Here is a 16,794-nt window from a genome sequence, read left to right as displayed (position 1 = left end):
GAACTTTCATAGCTAGAGAGAAGTCAATGATTGGCTTCAAAGCTTCAAAGGACAGGTTGATTCTCTTGTTAGAAGCTAATGCAGCTGGTGACTTTAAGTTGAAGCCAATGCTATTTACTATTCTGAAAATCCTAGGGCCCTTAAGAATTATGCTAAATCTACTCTGCCTATGCTCTATAAATGGAACAACAAAACCTGGATGACAGCACATCTGTTACAACATGGTTTGCTGAATACTTTAAGCCCACTGATGAGACCTACTGCTCAGAAAAAAAAATTTCTTCCAAAATATTACTGTTCGTTGACAATGCACCTTGTCACCCAAGGGCTCCGATGGAGATGTACAATGAGATTAATGTTTTCATGCCTGTTCACACAACAACCATTCTGTAGCCCATGGATCAAAGAGTAATTTCAACTTTCAAGTCTTATTATTTAAGAAATACATTTTGTAAGGCTACAGCTGCCATAGACAGTGATTCCTCTGATGGATCTGGGCAAGGTAAATTGAAAACCTTCTGGAAAGGATTCACCATTCTAGATGCCATGAAGAATATTAGTGATTCATGGGAATAAGTCAAAACATCAACATTAACAGGAGTATGGAAGAAGCTGATTCCAACCTTCACGGATGACTTTGAGGGGTTCAAGACTTCAGTGAAGGAAGAAACTGCAGATGTGGTAGAAACAGCAAGAGAACTAGAATAAGAAGTAGAGCCTGAAGATGTGACTGAGTTGCTACAATCTCATGATAAAAACTTCATGGATAAGGAGCTGCTTCTTATGGATGAGCAAAGAAAGTGGTTTCTTGAGACGGAATCTACTGGTGAAGATGCTGTGAAGATTGCTGAAATGACAACTAAGGATTTAGAATATGACATAAACTTAGTTGGTCAATCAGCAGCAGGGTTGGACAGAACTGACTCAGTTTTGAAAGAAGTTCTACTGTGGGTAAAACGCTATTAAACAGCACTGCATGCCACAGAGAAACTCTTCATGAAAGGAAGAGTCAATTAATACCGCAAACTTCATTGTTGTCTTATTTTAAGAAATTTCCACAGTCCCCCCAGCCTTTAGCAACCACCACCCTTCAGTCAGCAGCCATCAACATCTAGGCAGGACCCTCCACCGGCTAAAAGATTATGATTCACTAAAGACTCAGATGAGGGCTAGCATTTTTTAGCAACAAGTATTTTTAAATTATATACATTTTTTTTTAGACACAATGCTATTGCACACTTAATCAATCAACTCCAGTACAGTGTAAAGAGAACTTTACAGTACAGTGTAAACAGTTTTTTGGAAAACCAAAAAATTCCTGTTTTTATTGCGATATTCCCTTTATTGCAGCGGTCTGGAGCTGAATCCACAATATCTCCGAGCTCTGCCTGTATACCCAAGAGGTCCTCTGAAAACCTAACCCAAAAGGCAAAAGAAATGAAAGGGAATACCTTCACTGACTTTTTGCCTTCTAACACATCATGATCAGTGTGCTTCAAACCATGTAAGATATTCTTGCCATTTAAATTTTTTTTCCTTTGTTAGAGTCAACATGGATTTAGTTAAGATTCTATTCAGTGACTCTTCACTAGATTTGAGTAGCAACGGGAGAAGTAGCTCAAAGATTACTGTAAGGTGTAAAAAAGAGGAAGACAGGAAGAAATAAAAAGAGAGGCCAAATAAGTAGTGGGTGGTACAGGGAAGTCAGAGGAGGCTAAGACATAAATATCTTCTGCCACTAAATTTTGTAGACTTTGCAGTTAGGATCAAGGTATAAAAATGTAATTGAGAGTAAACAGAAACATGAAAAGTTTAAATAAAGCTATAAAAATCATAACAATTCACTTTATTTTCAATTAAAATGTTCCCTACAGGCATGTACACAGGCCCAGGAGGCAGTGCTGGATGGCTGTTGACAGTGCTGCCTTCAGAGGTGGAGGAGCTGTGTCCTACCTCCTAGAATGTGTCATCTGGGACAAGTCACATCAAATCATCTTGAAAATGGGGATGATTTTCTACCTAAAGGCAGAGAGCTGGATCATTTTTTGAGAAACTATCCAGCTTTTTGATGGTAATAGAGGGGCTTTGAGGGGTACAAGGATATGTGGCCTCTTTATTGAGTACTTGGGCCATAATGTATTAGCCTGAAGATGGTGAGAGGAATTTACTCAACAGCTGAGAAGGGCTAGAGGCCAAATACAGGTTCTGAGACCAGAATTAAATATCCTGCCATCATGACCATACTGGTTAACCTCCAACATGAAACTAGGCTTTTTAACCTCACAGGTTTTTACCCAGGGGTGGTTAATGGCCTGAATAAAGCAGGCCAATCTACATGCCTCAGTTTAAAACCGAACGTCACAAACTAATCTGAAGTAGGAAAAGGGTGATCACCAAACCTGATACCCACCCTAATGAGGGCAGCAGCTTTAATCTGGAAGCCAGAGTTAAACTAGCCAAATACACTTAATTCACTACAATGAACACGGTCAATGCCAATCACACAGAGGAAACATTATTTAATGAAAGAAAAAAAAAAGGATATTTTATAAATATAGCTTGACCTGAGGTATAAATATGGATAATTCAGAACAGTTAATTCAAAAGTCATTCACTATGTTTTTAGTTTTTAATTAATATTCTCTGTCAAGATACTCTCTGCTCTGGATCTAGATGACTTCCTTCTGGCTCTGCCCAAGGCTCCCTTGCGTATGGTGAGATGAAGGATGGGATCCATGCCTGCTGGACCACAGGAATCTGAGGAGTATCAGGTTTCCACTGCAGACTAAATCATGGTCCAAAGTAGATGCCATTCTTGCTCTGGGCCACTGTTTAGTGTCTTTTGTCTCCCACTGTAAGCCCTGTCCCTGAAAGCAAGGACCTCCTTATATATTTTTATATTCCCTGCTCCTAAGACTTCGTCAAACACTTCCTCAAACACCTGGTTAAAAAGATGCTCAATAAATGTGTGTTGCATTTAATTAAGCTGTTGACTTCTCTTCCCCCAACTTGAATATAGACACTGAAATTCAGAATCAGTGGGTGCCAGGGCTTCTGGGGACAGTTACAGGAATTTGGCATTAGCATTTATTCCAACCCCCTGTGGGAATCAGGTGGCACAGCCATATACTACTTTACTATGTTACACAGGATTAGTGAAGAAACACTTCTTCAAGAGGAGAAGAAGGTAGGGGATGGAGTTCATTCATCCCAGAAGTATCTACTGAGCATCAATTGTGTGTCCCACACAAGTCAAGGTGCTGGGCAAAGAAAGATGAAAAAGCACAGGTCCTGACCTTAAAGAATTTAACATGTAGTTAAAAAACAGCAGGGACTTTGGCATACTAGGAACTCACAGCAAAAACCTAGAATATGCGTATAAGGTATATGATAAAAATAGAAGCTCCTATCAAGAGAATTAAGAAAATCACGGGAAAAAACTCACCAGTATTTCACCTTCAATTCAGCTTAAGATAATGTAGCACTTGGAGTTTTTTTGAAGTACACTTTCTTAATTTTACAAATCAAAGAACTCAGACCTAAGTGGTTAAATTACCCACACAAGATCATCGTACTAGTTTCAAGCACAGAAGTACTCACACACAGGTCTTCTGATGTCCAAACCACTGCAATGTTTGTGTGAAGAAGTTTGGCCAAAGGCAGTGGTTCTCAACGTGAGAAACCCAGACCAGCAGCACCAGCACCGGAGAACATGTTAGAAATGCAAATGATCAAGCCCCAGCCCTGACCTATAATCAGTAACTCTGGGGGTGGCCCCAGTAATCTGTATTTAACAAGCCCTTCAGGGGTTTAAGATGCTTGGTAAGTCTGAGGACCAGTACCTAAGGCAGAGGAGATAAATCTGAGGTTCGAGCAGAAGGGATCCAACTTTTCCAGTGCTGGCCAAATTTAAAGGAGGAAAGGAGTCTAGGACTGCTATATGTGTGTTTTACGTCTGTGCCAAATTAGCTGGGAAAAAAATGTTGTAAACCTGTAACTTACCTCATCTGCATAGTTTATAATGCCCAAGAGTCCCTCACTTCGTAGTAAACCTTGCTGTGCCCTTGAAATGACTGTCTACTGCAATATGGTATACAGAAAGAGTGCAAAACGGGTACAGCTGGAGGAGAAAGGGGACAAGATTATGAATCCCAGGTGCTTAGTCCTAGGAGAAAAAAATTTCCTTCCTCCCTCCAAGCCTGCCCACCCTCTTACGCTAGATAGTAATAGCAGAAAGCTACCCGAGACAAATGGCTACAAACCCTAACTGTTCCGCTGTCATACATTTCCCAGCAACAAGCCTCCCATGGCTGTCCCACAACCTTTGTGAAGTGGCTTTCTGGATCAAGGGCCATGGGGCAGCTTGGAAGAGAAGTTGGAGGGATGAGGGACTCCACTAGCTTTCCTTGTGGCTTCTGAGTGAGGCTGCCCTGGGTGTCACCTGCAGAATGCGGACAGAGAGAAAAAGCAACAGTTCTAAGCCTAGCCTCTAAGTAGAGCCTGGATGTGGCCCTGCTCCCCAGGACCAAGGCAGACAGGGTTATCAAGGCGCCTAGAAGATAAGAACATCAAGGCCCAGAAAAATAAAAATCGGGCTGGCACCTTTCTGAGAAAAGGTAGCAAATCCCTGGCATACAAACTAACAAACTTTTCGCGAAACCAGGTAAGAAGCAGGCCCCATATACTCCCGCTGAGGGTAGCTGTGGTGTCGAGAAAAGTGCCAAAACTGGCTGTTAGGGGTGGGGGAGAGGAGTCGTAAGTGGAGACCGCAGTCATTGGCTTGAGAGGAAGCTCGGGTCCGTCACGGTGCAGCTGAAAAGCCACAGGCCAGGTGGTCTCCAAGGCCTAGCACAATCACGGGCGATAAAATCACGCGTGATAAAATCACGCGTGATAAAATCACGGGAGATAAAATCACGGGTGAGGGTATCTGCGTGTGTTGCGGCGTAGTTAGTGGTGGCAAGCGATGGGGCTCGCCTGGGCAGGGAGCCTTCGGGGGCATTCTCGAGCCAGCTGAGAGGCGGGGTAAGAAAAAGCTGCGGGAAATGAAGGGGCCTCGACCACTCCTCCCACGGTGCCGGGGGGGCCAGTTGGCGCGGAAGCAATGGGAGGGAGGTACGAACTAACTGCGTTTCTGCAGGCCTCAAGAGGGGGCGGAGGGCGGTGGCTGCAAAGAAAGAAGCCTGGAGCGAGTTCCACGTACCCGAAGGTTCTAGCTTCGGCCGCCAGGAAACACGGGGACCACTACGCCTCAGCCCCCTCAACATACTGCCGCCACCCCCTTCCCCAGGACAGTACGATTTCCCCAGGTTCTAAGGGGGCGGGGTCTCCGACCCCTCCCCCTCCTCCCCGCTCAGCCCCGCTCAGCCCGCTCCGGCCCGGCCCGGCCCGGCCCAGCCCCCAGCACTCACAGCTCCAACAGCTCCGGCGGCTCCTCCCCTGCCCCGGCTTCTCCCCAACCCACTCCCGGCCCTAGTAGCGCCGCCGGATCCGAGCCGCGCGGGGCCTGGCGGGTCGGAACACGTGGGGCCTTTGCGCCCGGAACCGGAAGCTGCCCTTCGCCCCGCCTCTTCGCCGCGCTGGGGCCTTTCTAGGCTCTTGGGAGGATTGCTTGTCTCTCTGTGCCCCTAGCTCATGGAGGCGTCGTATTCCCAGGGGAAGCGGGTCGGGTGCCTCAGACCGCTTCCGCCCGCTCGCCCGCCCCTCTCTGCATGGGGGGTGGGGGGGTCCTCGATTAACACACGTACCTGCTGCAGGGGGGCTCCTTTCTGTTTTGGGTCTTTGTTTTAATTTTGATGCCTATATCTTGACTTGTTTTTCTAGATTCTTTTTTTTTTTTTTCCTTTTCATTGTCGGCGAAGCATGGTAGAAAAGAGCAGTTGCGTGTTTGAATACCGGCTCTTGTAGTCGCCGTAGGTTGTAGGGGTTCCAACAAATTCACACCTGAACCTCAGTGTCCATCTTCTGAAATGGGCGTAGTAATACCGTTACTCTGCAGGCTAAATGGTACTTTGCATGTGAACTGATTGGAGCTTAGTAGAAGCTTAGTAAGAGAATAGTTATGGCATCATGGTTCTCCTGTATTTTCCTTGGGCATTCCTTTGTGTTTCTTTACTTTGAGACTATCTTCCCTGATCTCATTTGTTCATTTTTGTGTGGGCAGTGACGTTTCTGCCTGTACCTGCAATTTTCCTTCTGTTCCACTCCCTAAGTCACCACTCTCCACGTGCCATGTCAGGGCCTTCTCTTCCTGAACTATGCCTTACACATTTTATTTTCATGGGACACATAGGTGGGATCTGGTTATTGTGTTTGAACACAAGGTATTAATCACTTTTGGTGGAGGGAGACGAATTTACAGTTCATGAGAGCCTGCTGTGCGCTAGCTGTTTTCTCTTTGTACCTCATTTAATATTTTTAAGTGTTAAGTTCATAAGTAATACATAAATTTGTTCTTCTAAACGTTTAAAACATTACAGATAAAGCTAATGACGTTTTACTAATTCTGGCTTCCTCATCTCTCTCACCAAAAGTTTCTTCTTATGAACCTGTATTTATCTTCCAGACATTTTTCTGTACTTTTACATACAATACATATATGTATTAATAGAAAATATATAGTATTTTGTGTGTGCATACGTGTATGTTATGTGTTCCTGTTGGAGTCCTCAATTTGCTGTTTTCTCCTAGCAAAGGGCCTTGGAGATCTGTCCACAGTACGTACAGTTCTCCCTTATTCCTTCTACTTTTCTGCGTAACATTCCACAGTCTGAATAGCCATTTGCTTAGTGATAATATATGTTGTTTACAATTGTTATTATGGACAATGCTATAATAAACATACTCTGCATGCATACATGCAAATGTCACTAGGAGACAAATGCTGAGAAATGTATACACGTAATAGCTGTGTATGAGACTATTTCCCCCCATATCCGTGCCATTATTTCATGTTGCCAAATTTGTATATCTTGGTCAATCTGTTGGGTAAAAGTGATGTCTTATTGTTTTACTTTACTTTTCCATAATTAATATTGTTAAAAAGAAATAAGCCCAATGTAGAGTCATTTGCCCCCAGTACAGCAAACTGACTTAATCGAAGTTTCAACTCTTCCTGGAAATGTGATCTTTACAATAGTCAATCTGAAATTACTTCATCAACACTAGTGAGGTGATCTGTATGATAAAGACCCCTGCAGGGGTAAGAGAGTGTCATGGACATATATACGCTACCAAATGTAAAATAGATAGCTAGTGGGAAGCAGCCACATAGCACAGGGAGATCAGCTCGGTGCTTTGTGACCACCTAGAGGGGTGGGATGGGGAGGGTGGGAGGGAGGGAGATGCAAGAGGGAAGAGATATGGGAACATATTGTATGTGTATAACTGATTCACTTTGTTATAAAGCAGAAGCTAACACACCATTGTAAGGCAATTATACTTCAATAAAGATGTTTAAAAAAAAACCCCTGCAGTTCCCCTACCCCAAAGAAGATAGCTTGGCCCGAAAGAACCCTTTTTTTTTTCTTTTGCTAATACAGCTGTCCATGTATCTGGGGAGGGGATTGGTTCCAGGACCTCAGTAAATACCAAAATCCATGGAAGCTCAATTCCCTTATATAAAATGGTGTAGTATTTACATAAAATCTATGCATATCTTCCTGTATACTTCAAATCATCTCTAGATTATTTATAACATATAATAGAATGTAAATGCTATGTAAATAGTTGTAAATACAATGTAAATGCTATGTAAATAGATGCTAGGGCACAGCAAATTCACGTTTTGCTTTTTGGAACTTTATGGAATTTTTTTTCTGAATCTTTTCGATCTGCGTTGGTTGAATCCATGGATACAAAAACCACAGATATGGAGGACCAACTGCACCCTCCTTCTGCCTATAAAAACCTTCCGTTTTGGGCTTCCCTGGTGGCACAGTGGTTAAGAATCTGCCTGGCAATGCAGGGGACATGGGTTCGATCCCAGCTCCGGGAAGATCCCACATGCCGTGGAGCAACTAAGCCCGTGTGCCACAACTACTGAGCCTGCGCTCTAGAGCCTGCGAGCCACAACTACTGAGCCTGTGTGCCACAACGACTGAAGCCCGTGTGCCTAGAGCCCGTGCTCTGCAACAAGAGAAGCCACCGCAATGAGAAGCCTGCACAGCGCAACGAGGAGTGGCCCCACTCTCCGCAACCAGAGAAAAGCCAGCGTGCAGCAATGAAGACCCAATGCGGCCAAAAATAAAATAAATACATTTATTTTTTAAAAAACAAAAAAACCCCTTCCGTTTTGTACAGCCCCTCGGACTGCCCTTCTGTTTACTGGATGAGATGCTGCCTGATTCATGAATCATTGAATAAAGTCAATTAGATCTTCAAATTTACTTGGTTGAATTTTGTTTTCTAACAATAGTGACACTGAACATCCTTTGTATGTTTATTGGTAACTTGTAGTTTTCCTATGAGTTTGCCCATTTTTCTATTGGGTTTTTTGCTCTTTTTCTTTTTTAAAAAATTTACTTATTTATTTATTTTTGGCTGCATTGGGTCTTCACTGCTGTGCGCGGGCTTTCTCTAGTTGTAGCGAGTGGGGCTACTCTTCGTCGTGGTGCGTGGGCTTCTCATTGCGGTGGCTTCTCTTGTTGCGGAGCATGGGCTCTAGGCGCCCGGGCTTCAGTAGTTGTGGCTCACGGGCTCAGTAGTTATGGCTTGCGAGCTCTAGAGTGCAGGCTCAGTAGTTGTGGCGCACGGGCTTAGTTGCTCTGCGGCATGTGGGATCCTCCCGGACCAGGGCTCAAACCTGTGTCCCCTGCATTGGCAGGTGGATTCTTAACCACTGCACCGCCAGGGAAGTCCTGCTCTTTTTCTTATTGTTAGATGTTCTTTATGTATTCTAGATACTAATCATTTGGTATATATGTTGAAAATATTTTCTTCAACTCTATAGCTTATTTTCTATCTTTGTTTATAGTATTAAAAAAAATTTTTTTTTTGGCAGTGCCAGGTGACTTACGGGATCCTAATTCCCCAACCACAGACCGAACCCCAGGCCGTTGGCAGTGAAAGCGTGGAATCCCAACTGTTAGGGGAAACACTGACCAAAACCGCCCGACCTGGCCAGGCAAGATAGTAGCAACTTGCATGAGTTATCTTACCACAGGAGGTCCTGGTAACAAACAGAACTAACAAGCTACCACCAACCGGAAGAATTTGGGAAAGGTTAAAAGGAGAGAGGAGATGCCAGTCCATATGTCCTACCAGCCTCCCAGAATTCTTCTCACTGGAATCCATCTTGGCTGAGCAATGCGCTCGCCACCAAGAAGGACCCTGAGTCTGAATGATTGGCTAGAGACAACCCGGAAAGTAGCCCATTCCCATAAAACCTGAGACTGCGAGCCACATGGCAGAGCAGTTCTCCTGGGTTCCCTTACCCTGCTGCTCTCCACCCAGGCGCCCCTTCCCCATGAAGTCTCTTGCTTTGTCAGCACTTGTGTCTCCTCGGACAATTCATTTCCGAGTATTGGACAAGAGCCCACTCTTGGGCCCTGGCAGGGGTCCCCCTTCCTGCAACACAACCACTGGACTGTCAGGGAATTCCCAGTATTAAAATTTTAAATTTGATACTGTCGACCAAAAAAAATATTCACAACCTAAAAGTTGAAAGTTATGTTTTATTTGGCGGAAATATTTAGGACTTCAGGCCCAGGAGGCAGCATCTCAAGAAACCCTGAGAGAACTGCTCCGAGGAGGCGAGGTGGGAAGCCAGGGTATATAGGAATTTTGCAGCAAAGGGCAGGTAGTCTGAACTTCAACAGATTATTGTTAATTAAAGAAAACCACATAGCTCAAGTTAAGGAATTTAGCGCTTTTCTCTGTATGGGAAGAGGCAAGAATCTGGGCTCACTGAAATCATTCCTTTGATAGGTACCTCAGCTATCTGGGGCCAGTATCCGTGTTTTCATATCCTGAGTTTCCTCAGGGCTCACTGTGGGGAGTGGCTGCGGTCTGACGGCTGCTGGATGGCAGGTATTCATTGTTTCCTTCCTGAGTTCCCTCAGGGCTCACCAGCTCACCGTAGGAGGTGGCTGCAATCACTGATGACTGTGGCATCCTTTGTTTACTGATATGGCAAGAAATATTCCATTTCTCAATACACACTTTCTCTTAGTGGCTTTGAATTTTGTGTCTTATTTAAGAACATCTTTTCTACACGAAAGTCATCAGGACTTCCTCTTTTTTTTTTTTTTTTGTTCTTTTTACAGTATTTTTGTGTATGGTATAAATTGGGGATTCTAATCTAATATTATCTATGGTAATTAAATTCCTCTTTCAAGACGTGGAGTATGGGATATTTACAGAATAGAACTACAGAGGATATTATCCACGCATGATGTAATCTGTTCTGTCAGTCCAGTTATCTGGTCCCTCATATTGTAACGGTGCAGGACCTTATGGAGCCTTGGCCGGGACAGAACCCTTCCCCCAGGTCCTCTGCTTTAGCTCCACTCTGAAGTACCTAGATAACAATATCTGATGCATTGGTATTATTACATTTACTGAGTTGTTTTACAGATGCTAAAACCCCCATTAAATGGAAGAAGTTAGCTACTTGATGACCATGAGCACATAGCCCCCAGACCTACTGGAATAAGACGATTAATAATGCTAACCCCAGTTAACTAACTTTCCCCTGGAGCTAACTTTCATGTGGTGTGTGTGTATGATATGAAGGAGTTTGGAAGGAAAGAAATAGAATTTTAAATAATTTACATTATAAATCATGATTTAGTTTCTGCAAAGAAGTACAGTGTGCTATGAGAGCTTATAACTAGAGGTCCTATAAAGCAGATAAGGTAGGGGGTCCCTGGAGGAAGAGAACCAGACATAACATAAGAGAAGTCATTTTATTTTATTATTTTGGCTGTGCCGCGCAGCTTGCCGGATCTTAGTTCCCTGACCAGGGACTGAACTTGGGTCCTCGGCAGTGAGAGTGGAATCCTAACCACTGGACCGCCAGGGAATTCCCGAGAAGTCATTTTAGGCCTAAGCCACTTTGTGATCTAAACCTGACCACAATGCCTGCCTTTGCAAAAGAACAGATCTCAGTAACAATGATTTTAAGGGAACAAAAGAAGGTAAAAACAAACAGCTATTACCAGGCCAGGGAGATAACTTAAGCATATCAGAGACAATGTATCAGTTGTAAAGCCTCCCAGTTCTGTTTCAAAGGTAAAGATTAGCCTGAAGCACATTCTTGAGCTGTTTTGCATAATTCAAACCCCCTGGAGCACTCAACCACCAGATTAACTGGAACCTAAGGAATGGCACTGACCTTTGCTGACCTTTTCTGACTTCCATCACCTAGAGCCTGGACTCTTGTCAACCTTTGCCCCAACTCTATGCTGAATTCTCCTCTGCTCAAGCCCCTTCATGAATATGCATACACTGTCCAAGTCCCTTCATAAATATGCATTCACCTTCCAAGCCTCTTCATGAATATGCATGAATCCTTAGCTTAAAACTCCCCCAATTTTGCTGTTCAGGGAGATACTGCTTTGGGAAAGATCCCCAGTGTTCTTCTTGTTTGCTGCGAGCAATCAATCCTTCCTGCTCCTAATCTTTGGTTTCGCTCTGTCTTTTGACGCGACACCCACCAAGAGGCAAACCCAGTTTTCGGGCAACAGTCCTAGTCCTGGTGGTAGTGCTGGTAGAGAGGGTTGGGGAAGCTTCCTTGAGTAGTGACCTTCGAGCAGAGCTCTGAAGAATGACCAGGCAGGCTGAGATTGGGGGTGGGGTGGGAGGTAGGGTGAGTAAGAGAGAATACTTGAAGTGATGGGGAATAGCGTGTGTGCAAGGGTCCTGAGGCAGGAAGGAAGGAGTTCGGGGTATTGGAGAAACTGAAAGAAGAATAGCGTGTCTGGGGCCAAAGAGTAATAGAGAAATGTGTGAGGTGGGCCTCGTATTGTGGACAGGGGTCAGCTCTGATAGACCAATGGTCTTACAGACCAAAATTAACTGCTAAAGGTGATGGGCAGTCATAGAAGGGTTATAATTAATTAACTGACATATTTTCATAAGATTCTTCTGGCCACTGAGGAGAACGAAGGGGTCCAAGAGCGGATGTGGAGAGGTAATTTAGGAAGCTGTATTATTGCAGGTTGTATTGAGGAGCAAAATTTGCCACCCCCAAAATGTGACTTTCTGGCATGAGGAGTACTTCAGGCTGATGATTTTTAAGAAACAGAGAACTCAAGAAGTCTTTCTCTTTATCTCCCCCTTAGCTGCCTAAAGAATTTAGATAAAGGGCCTGTGGGGTTCCCGGGCACAGAGGACTTTTTTTGTCCCCTGTTTCTTGTAGGCCAGACTCCAGCCTCCATGACCTTCCCTGAGTTCCAAAGGTCAGATTTGAACAGCTGCTAATGAAGGGAGGAGCCGCCAAGAAACCACCGAGGCCAGATTAAAGGGACCAGAGAAACATCAAGGTTAGGAGACCTGACCACCTGAGATGAGATTAAGGGAGGGCAGGCCCTGTGCACACCTGATCTTATCGGCAACCCCACCCTTGAACTGTTGTTATAAAACCCTCATCAGATCCTCCTGGGTTGGGACACATAGTTTTTCAGGGCAGGAGCCCGCTGTGGCCCCCTCTGCCTGGCAAAGCAATGAAGCTATCCTTTTCTACTTCACCCAAAACTCTGTCTCCGAGATTCGATCCAGCACCAGTGCAGAGAAGCCAAGCTTTTGGCATCATTTCCAGAATAGAGCTATCACCAGAAATGTCTGCAAAGATTATGGTATAGGTATGGTGGGGAAAGCTGGCAGGGCCTAGAGATCAGAGCCCACTCTGGGTCCCATTGTCTCTGCTTGGCCCACAAACATTTGTTTACTAAACATTTGCTTTTCCATCTCCTTGTGAATTGCCTTCTTCCCCTTTGAAGTCCCAAACCACTACCCCCAACCTCTTTTGTCTTTAGCTGAAGATGATTTTTAAGGTAAGGGCTTTGGCCTTTTTGGCAAGTTACTGGGTTTTCCTGGGTCTCTCCCATGTGTACATGTTATTAAACTTTTGTTTGATTTTCTCCTTTTAATCTGTCTCATGTCAATTTGTTTCTTAGACAAGCCAGAAGAACCTAGAAGGGCAGAAAAAAATCTCTTCCTCCCCAACAAGGTCAAGTGCTTGGACTAAAGCCTCAGTGTGGAGACGAGGAGGTTATTTCTTTAACAATATTTGATGGAGAGCAAAAAACTAATTTTTAGGAAAACAGCTGCTTCTGCACTTAGGATAGAGAGAGATTATCTTCCAAAAAATCAAAGAAATAGCTGGGGTAATTAGTGGAATGAGTTCAGCTGAAAGTGTGTGTAGGAGTTCTACTTACTTAGTTGTTCAGTCCAATACTAGCTGAATACCAAGTACACAAAGTGGATGGCTCTGAAAGAGCTATGTATATAATTGGAGTCATTTAAACTTGCAAGGAGAAATTTTAATTCACAGCATGGTGAACCAATTTTTCAGGCACTAGATACTTTGGTAAATATATAATCATCTCCAAATTTTTCTGTAGTGTACTTCAGATTTTCTTGTCTTAGATTTTTAAAATTTTATTTCTAACTTAGTTGGGTATTGTGAATACCTGATAAAAACAGATGAATTTAGAGAAACACCTTAAGGAAGAGAGCAGGGAATCTTTAGTCTAAGGCACATTGAGAAAAGTGGTCTGTGGCCAGATAAGCTTGGGAAAGGCATATACTCTGTCCTCCTCTTGGGGTTTTGTAGTGCATATGAGGATCATTAGAACTGAAAAAGTCAAGTTGAATTTATTACTTGACAAGTAAGGGAGAGCTGTATCACTCAAATGTGACTTCTGTCTTTCTGAGTGTATGGTCAGGCCACTCAAGATGGCTGTTCTCTTGCTCTCTGTGCATTCCCTGCCCGACCAGTGCCTGCTTCACCTATATCTTACGCACAAGACTGACCTTCCACGTACTTGCCCCAGGCCCCCCCCCCCCCCCAGTTCTTGTTCTTATCAAAGTGGCGGTGAGGGGTGTGCCCCTCTGCTGGTTTCCCTGGTAACTAATGAGTCCACCTGACATCACTTTCTCTGTAACTGGTAATCTCCCCTTCTCCTCCAGGAACGAAGACTGCCACCATGTCCTGCCTGCCTCTGTGCACACTGTGGGGTGTCCCTCTAGGACCTTGCTTCAGATGTGTAAGATTCCCCCATCCATTAAACCATTGATGTCTCTGTTGCTGACTCTGGGCTCTTTGGTTGTTCTTAAAGCTAGGCAAGTGCAGGCCTTGTAGGCCTGCGGGGTGCAATCCAACACAGAGTTAAAAAGGGACAGGCTAGATCTAGGATAAGGAGAAGAAGTTTTGCACAAATAATGCATGGTAATGAAGCCATCATTTAAATGGTTAAGAAGATGATTGCAAAGTCTCCTTTTGGAATGTTTGTAGCTCTGATTTACATCAGTAATTATGGATACAGTTCCTTTTTTTTTTTAAATTTAGTGAGAAGACTGGCATTTCTCTCCATATGTTACAATTCTCTTTACTTCTTAAATTTATTTTATTTTATTTTTATCTATTTTTTTGGCTGCGTTGGGTCTTTGTTGCTGCGCACCGGCTTTCTCTAGTTATCGTGAGCAGGGGCTACTCTTCGTTGTGGTGCGTGGGCCTCTCATTGCGGTAGCTTCTCTTGTTGTGGCACACGGGCTTCAGTAGTTGTGGCTCGCGGGGTCTAGAACACAGGCTCAGTAGTTGTGGCACACGGGCCTAGTTGCTCCGCGGCATGTGGGATCTTCCCAGACCAGGGCTCGAACCTGTGTCCCCTGCATTGGCAGGCAGATTCTTAACCACTGCACCACCTGGGAAGCCCTGGATACAGTTCTTAATAAAGCCACGATGATATAGCAGGCCCTTTCATATGCATAAGCCTGGGAGTTAGAAAAGAATTTTTTCAACATAGTATTGATAATTAAAGATTCTGAGATTTTTGAATAGTGAAGGAACCTGCTTAACCTCTAACTCTGCATCTCCCCCAATTTGAATACTGAGCCCTGCATTGAATAACTAATATATTGTGGAACACATCATGGAAACACTTGTTCATATTTAAGTGTACATTTTCAGGAACAAATCAACTCAAAAGCTCATTGACAAGGATTTGGCTCAGATAGTTCCAAGAGCTGAACCTCATCATTAGAGCTACAGAGAGAAAAATAATTAATATCCAGGGATCTGAGTAGGAGGTTGTTTATGATATTGTGTGGATGGGTCCTTAAGTAATTTCTTACTCTCTTGGAGAAAGCTGCGGTATATACATTTGGGGATGACATTTAGGCTCTGGAGCCCTAAGAAACAGTAGGGTGAAATGTGAAGTCTCAAGCTCTGGCGTGTTGTCTCTGTGGCCAGGGCTCCTTTTTTTTCCTCAAGACAGTGCTCCAGCTCCTGCAGGCACTGGAGGCAGACAACACTCTCCTTGGTGGCTTTGGGGGCTCCCATGTTGGTAAAGGAAACTCAGGTCTAAGGCAGGGCAACCTAGTAGTCTTCTTGTAGCCCATTTCATTCTTTTTTTTTTTTTTTTTAATTTATTTATTTATTTTTGGCTGTGTTGGGTCTTCGTTTCCGTGTGAGCGCTTTCTCTAGTTGCGGCGAGCGGGGGCCACTCTTCATCGCGGTGCGCGGGCCTCTCACTGTCGCGGCCTCTCTTGTTGCGGAGCACAGGCTCCAGACGCACAGGCTCAGTAGTTGTGGCTCACGGGCCCAGTTGCTCCGCGGCATGTGGGATCTTCCCGGACCAGGGCTCGAACCCGTGTCCCCTGCATTGGCAGGCAGATTCTCTGCCACTGCGCCACCAGGGAAGCCCCACCTCCTTGTTTCTAATTGTATAAATAAACGGATTCAGAAGGGGTGTGAGGATAGTATTCAGCACTGACACCACCTTATTCGTCTTAAAGGAGTGTGCTGTGGGTCTCAGATACATGAACAAAAACAGCTCCGTAGAGCAGACAGACAATGGTCAGGTGAGAAGCACAGGTAGAGAAAGTCTTCTGGCAGCCAGCGGCTGAAGTAATCTGTAGGATGGTGGACAGGATATAGATGTAAGAAATCATAGTGAAGACAAGTGACCCTGGGATCACCAGGATGGTTGCCAAGAGACCCAGGAGCTCCAAAATGTTTGTGTCTGCATAGGTTGCTCTCAGGATGGGACCAGCATCACAGTAGAAGTGATTGATGACATTGTTGCCACAGAACGGCAACTGGATGAGCAGCACCACGTGACAAAAGACAAGGGTGAAGCCCGCCACCCAGGAGCTGAGGGCCAGTTGCAGGCAGAGTTTGCTGGTCACGATGGTGGGGTAGCAAAGGGGCTTGCAGATGGCCAGGTAACGGTCAAAAGACATGACGGTGAGGATGAAGAACTCAGTGGTGCCGAAGAAGAAGTGGAAGAAGGCCTGCAACAGGCAGCAGGGGGTGCAGATAGCTGTTCTTGCCACCACAAAGGTTTCCTGCAGTTTGGGGATGACTGTGGTGGTGTACCAGATCTCCCGGAAGGACAGGTTGCAAAGGAAGAAGTACACTGGAATTTGTAGCCTGGGCTCAGCCCAGACAACGGCGATAATGAGCCCGATGCCTGCAAGGGTTAACATGTAGATGAAAAATATCACTGTAAAGAAAGGGATTTGTAGTCCTTGGATACCAGGAAAGCCTAGGAGGATGAACTCTGTGATTGCAGTGCCATTTCTCATGTCCCCTGATACTCTAGAAAGACAGGCAGGAAAGTAGCTCCT

General features: G+C 44.6%; 2 protein-coding genes across 6 annotated transcripts in view; both read right to left on the bottom strand.

Annotated features, from left to right (window-relative positions):
* Window positions 1-5,544, bottom strand: part of ZNF202 (zinc finger protein 202) — a 20,709-nt gene extending 15,165 nt beyond the window's left edge. For 2 of the 5 annotated variants that reach the window (XM_036862188.1, XM_036862192.1), the window contains exons 1-3: window positions 5,412-5,544; window positions 4,263-4,441; window positions 4,003-4,120 (exon numbers count right to left, since the gene is read on the bottom strand). The gene's annotated coding sequence lies outside the window, so the exon portion shown is untranslated. The remainder of the gene's footprint in view (window positions 1-4,002; window positions 4,121-4,262; window positions 4,442-5,411) is intronic. The other 3 variants (XM_036862189.1, XM_036862190.1, XM_036862191.1) reach the window with 3 other exon arrangements.
* LOC118899018 (olfactory receptor 6X1) lies at window positions 4,483-16,794 on the bottom strand. The gene is given in 4 exon segments (XM_036859913.1): window positions 4,483-4,552; window positions 4,649-4,845; window positions 15,873-15,992; window positions 15,994-16,794. Coding segments are annotated over 4 exon segments (1,146 nt in total). The 5' UTR covers window positions 16,753-16,794.

This window comes from Balaenoptera musculus, chromosome 8, assembly GCF_009873245.2.
Source record: "Balaenoptera musculus isolate JJ_BM4_2016_0621 chromosome 8, mBalMus1.pri.v3, whole genome shotgun sequence".
Lineage (NCBI taxonomy): Eukaryota > Metazoa > Chordata > Mammalia > Artiodactyla > Balaenopteridae > Balaenoptera > Balaenoptera musculus.
This window is presented reverse-complemented; position numbering and strand designations above follow the sequence as displayed.